General features: G+C 55.2%; 1 protein-coding gene across 1 annotated transcript; it reads right to left on the bottom strand.

Annotated features, from left to right (window-relative positions):
- Positions 1–3,477: 3,477 nt before the first annotated feature.
- On the bottom strand, positions 3,478–3,873 carry LOC104273250 (peroxisome assembly protein 12-like; the record flags this gene model as incomplete). Its single annotated transcript, XM_009868510.1, has 1 exon — positions 3,478–3,873. A coding segment is annotated over one exon (396 nt), but the record flags the coding sequence as incomplete, so codon positions are not given.
- Positions 3,874–3,885: the final 12 nt, after the last annotated feature.

The following is a 3,885-nucleotide window of genomic DNA, read 5'->3' as shown; positions in this document are numbered from 1 at the left end:
GTGTTTGGGGCTGGGGAGGGGGGTGTCTGTTTGTTTGGGGGGGTTTGTGCAGGAAAACAAAACCCAAACACTTTTCTGGTTCCTGACGTGGGAGCGAGCTGCTTCCAGCATGGAGCTGCATTTGCCCAAAGCAGTGATGAGTGAAGTTTGCTCTGAACTGGTATTGCTGAGGCTTCGTGTCTTTGCTCTGACCAGGGCATGATCACGTAATCTTCTCTCTGAGCTTACTTAGGCTAAGCTCATCTAGAGGCAACAGCTTTGCTCCTTCTTGAAACTTCCTGATGCACCCTAAAAATACGGGGGAAATACCAGGAAATTCTAGTTCTCTCTTCTCCCGGCAGAGAAGGGAGCTGTGCAAATCCGTGTTTGGGTTTGAGTATCTTGCTGCAACACTGGGGTTAGTGCTGAGCTCGCAGGGAGAGGGGTTTCTGGTTCAGTCTGTGTGTGACCCAGCTGACAAAACTGCAGAGCCTCGGCCACTGCCTCTTCCCTGTTTGTCAGTGCAACGCGGAGCCTGTAAAACAGTTTGAGCTGCCTGGCCTGGGGCCACCTCGCTGGGAGCTGGTTCAGCTCCGTTCTCACCTGGCGCTCGCCAGCACGGAGGCAGGACTGTTTGTGGAAGCGAGTCCTGGGGCTGGGCCTGGCTCTGACACGGGGCTCGGGATGAAGCGCAGCCCTTCTGGGCATCAAGCAAGTAGAGGCAAGGATAGGGAGCTGTTTGCTCATCGAGTTTCTGCTCTCTTCCAGGACCTGGAGACAGCTTTACGTTCATTTCTCTTCCTGAGGAGAAGGAAGCTTCTGTGGGGAAGACGTACCGAGGAGTGTAGTTGCAATGGTTTTCTCTTAACAGGAGAAGCCACGTGGTTTCTGTTAAGGAAGCGGGGAAAGCACCCCAGGTGCCAACATGCTGATTTTGGGAAGAGCACGAAGCATCCTGAAAGCACAGCTGATACGTGACCGTATGGAGGTCACCAGTTGGTACGTACGTCCCAAGGCTGGTTTAATAAAGCTGATGTGCTTTGAAAAAAGTCTTTTCTGGTCTGTCTTGAGAGCATCGTGGCTTTGATAACAGTTAAAAAGACAAGTGGGAGCGTTTCTGTCGTAACCCAGATGGGTTTCACAAGTTCCTTGTAGAGCAGTGAACCCGCGGGGCGGGTGTTGTTTGGCTGCGGGTGAGAGAGCCCGGCAGAGCCCAGCGGGCGTCCTGCAGCCCTCGCGGGAGCTCTGAGCCCCTCACCCCTGGGGGCTGTCAGCCAGGCAGGCCTGGGGGAGCAGCTCAACGTTCAAGAGAGGAATCGCAGCAGTTGGGAGCCGCCAGGCTGAGGCGCGGGTGGGTCTGTGCCGGTCTCAGAGTTGCGCAGAGTCGGCCGAGCCTCGGTGGGGCAGGGCCAGGGGGCTGCGCAGCCGCAGTGTGGGGGCAGCCGGGGCTTGGCAGCCGATCTGGGGACAGGAGGAGAGATTAACCCCGGGAGAAAGAGGCGGGGAGGCCCCAGAGCAGCGTTGTTGCCGCTGCTCAGCGTTACTGAACCCTCCCGGAGCCCAGGGAGAACGGTGGAACTTGCCCACGAGCCCTACGGTGCTGGCGGGGGGTCAGCATGGTCAGGCTGGCACAGGGGTGCCCAGCTCCTCGCCCAGCAGCACACGGGTCACTGGGGAACTGCCGGGAGGATAAAAGGAAAAGAAACCTACCCCGAAATGGAACCGGCAGTCAAGTCTTTCAGCTCCTACTTAAATGAGCGGCTGCACTGGAGCCAACACGATCAGGCCTGTGGGTGTCAAATCAGACGGGTCTCGGGGAGACTGTTGAGCACCCTCGACGCTGGTCTTCCACGGAGATGATGATCTCTGCACATGAAGCAAACCCAAGGTGGCAAGTGAGGTGAATTAGTATCTGGCCCAAAGCCAGCTCTGTTAGAAGTTACTCGAAATCTCAGAAAATCGCACACCGGGCTGCGATTTCTTTTCCACTAAGGTGTGTGTGCTCTTACTGGCTTCCTGAAGGGAGGGAGGGGTCTTCATGGGTTCCAGAACTACAAGAGAAGGAGAAATGCGACTGTTTTTATTACTGTTCCATGGTGGCATAGCTAGAAGTGTCTAGAAGTTGGATAAAGGCAGCAAGACAAGCGCTGGGGACAGATCCACTTGGTCACAGTAGGTATTTTGCAGAGCATCTCTGGGAGGATGCAAATCACTGTATATTCCCCACCATTCAATACCTTTGCTATCTTGCTTCCAGGCGAGGGGGGATATGAGAGATTTTTATCTGCTGCAGCAGAACTAAGGTGGGAGGAGGATGAGATGGCTGGTTTGGTGCAGTAAATGTCTGTTTGCCCTTGGTGTGGCAAACTCTGCTCCTCAGGCTCTGTAAGCGAGTCACCGTGAGGCCTGGGGTAGAGAACTGCTGCTCCCTAGAGCCGAGCCAGGAAAAAAACCTGTCACGAAACATCAGGGGTGGAGCAAGACCCAGCCGTAAGGTCACAGACATTTTCTTTTCTCCTCCGTTCTGTTAGGATATGCACATGCCACGTGGCTGGGACCAGGATAACTTCACTCTAACACTTAGACACAGACAGTAAAGACTCTCAGTCGACAAAATACTTATTTCCATTGTCATCATCGGCAAAGATAAGGGGGACCAAACTGAAGCTGCTTTATGTAAACAGAGCCCCTAGAGGAGCAAGCTCTGCTTTGCCAATAACCTCAAAAGAATTGAGTCAGGGCCTGAATCAGGAAAGAACTTTGCGTTATAAAAGCAGACAGTAACAGATTCAAAGATTTATTGAACAAAAAGCAACTCCCATCATTTGGCACGGCCACTGCTTTATTCTGGTTTGTCATATTTTCTCTCATGTGGAAAATACAAGGTCCCTCTTGTATCCTTGTCCGCACACGTCCCCTCTTGTTCCTTTAAAGAGTCAGGGTCTCAATTCCGAACTGTTGATGGGAACGAGGGGTGTGATGTTCTCAATTCAAAGGTGAGAAGCCTGGAAATGAGACTTAAGAACAGCCTGTTCCGAGGAGAGGTTTAAGCCCTTTGACAAGTACCTGTGCCAGAGCTCGCCCTGGGCAGCTGGTAAAGGAGGAAAAACTCCCCCAGAGAATTTTCCCCACCTCTGTCATTTGCCGGCTCTTGGCCTTTTACCAGCGATGCTCCTGGAGCCTCGCATCCGCATTGTTCTTGTCCTCATCAGTGTTTCTTCCCTTTGGGTTGTCCTTTGAAGGCGGTGCTGTGCCGGCAGGCTGTGGCCGTCCGATCCTTCGGAAACTCTCGCAGGACATTTGCGCAGCTCATCGGCACCGGGGGGAGCCTCACCAGAATTAGCCCAGGCAGCAAAGCCCGACGTGCTGCCAAGCTCGGGGGAGCCCCAGCGCTCACTGAGGAGCTGCAGTGGCCCAAAGGTTTCTGGCGGGCGTAGGGGGCGAATTTTGTCTCGCCGCTACCCAGCCGCTCGCCTCCGAAAGCCCCAGGCAGGCCCCTCAGCTCTCGGGACAGTACAGCTTGACGAGGTGCTGCAGCTCGGTGGCGTAGCCCGTGACCGGGCAGCGCTGGTGAGCCTTCACGTAACCGTACGCGCAGCGGTAGCAAAACACGAAGCCGGAGGTGGACAGGGCCGTGGCGTTGACGCGGATTTTGCGGCACAGAGGACACACCGTCTTCAGCTTGGGTAAGAGAGCCGAGGCGGCCCCGCGGTCGAGGTGCACGGGGGGCGGAGGAGTTGGGAGCGCCGTCAGAGATTTGATGGTCTCCTGGTTTTCCGAGGAGTACCACCAGTCCAGGAACTGGAGGAAGAACACGCTGACGGAGAGCCCGGTGGACAGGGAGAAGGCGATGCCGCCCAGCGCCCTCCTCGCCACTGACCACACTTGTGCTTTAATGCTGCAGAA

The sequence above is a fragment of the Apaloderma vittatum genome, unplaced genomic scaffold (assembly GCF_000703405.1).
Source record: "Apaloderma vittatum isolate BGI_N311 unplaced genomic scaffold, ASM70340v1 scaffold33934, whole genome shotgun sequence".
Classification (NCBI taxonomy): Eukaryota; Metazoa; Chordata; class Aves; order Trogoniformes; family Trogonidae; genus Apaloderma; species Apaloderma vittatum.
Note: the sequence above shows the minus strand (reverse complement) of the source record. Positions and strands in the feature narration are given on the sequence as shown.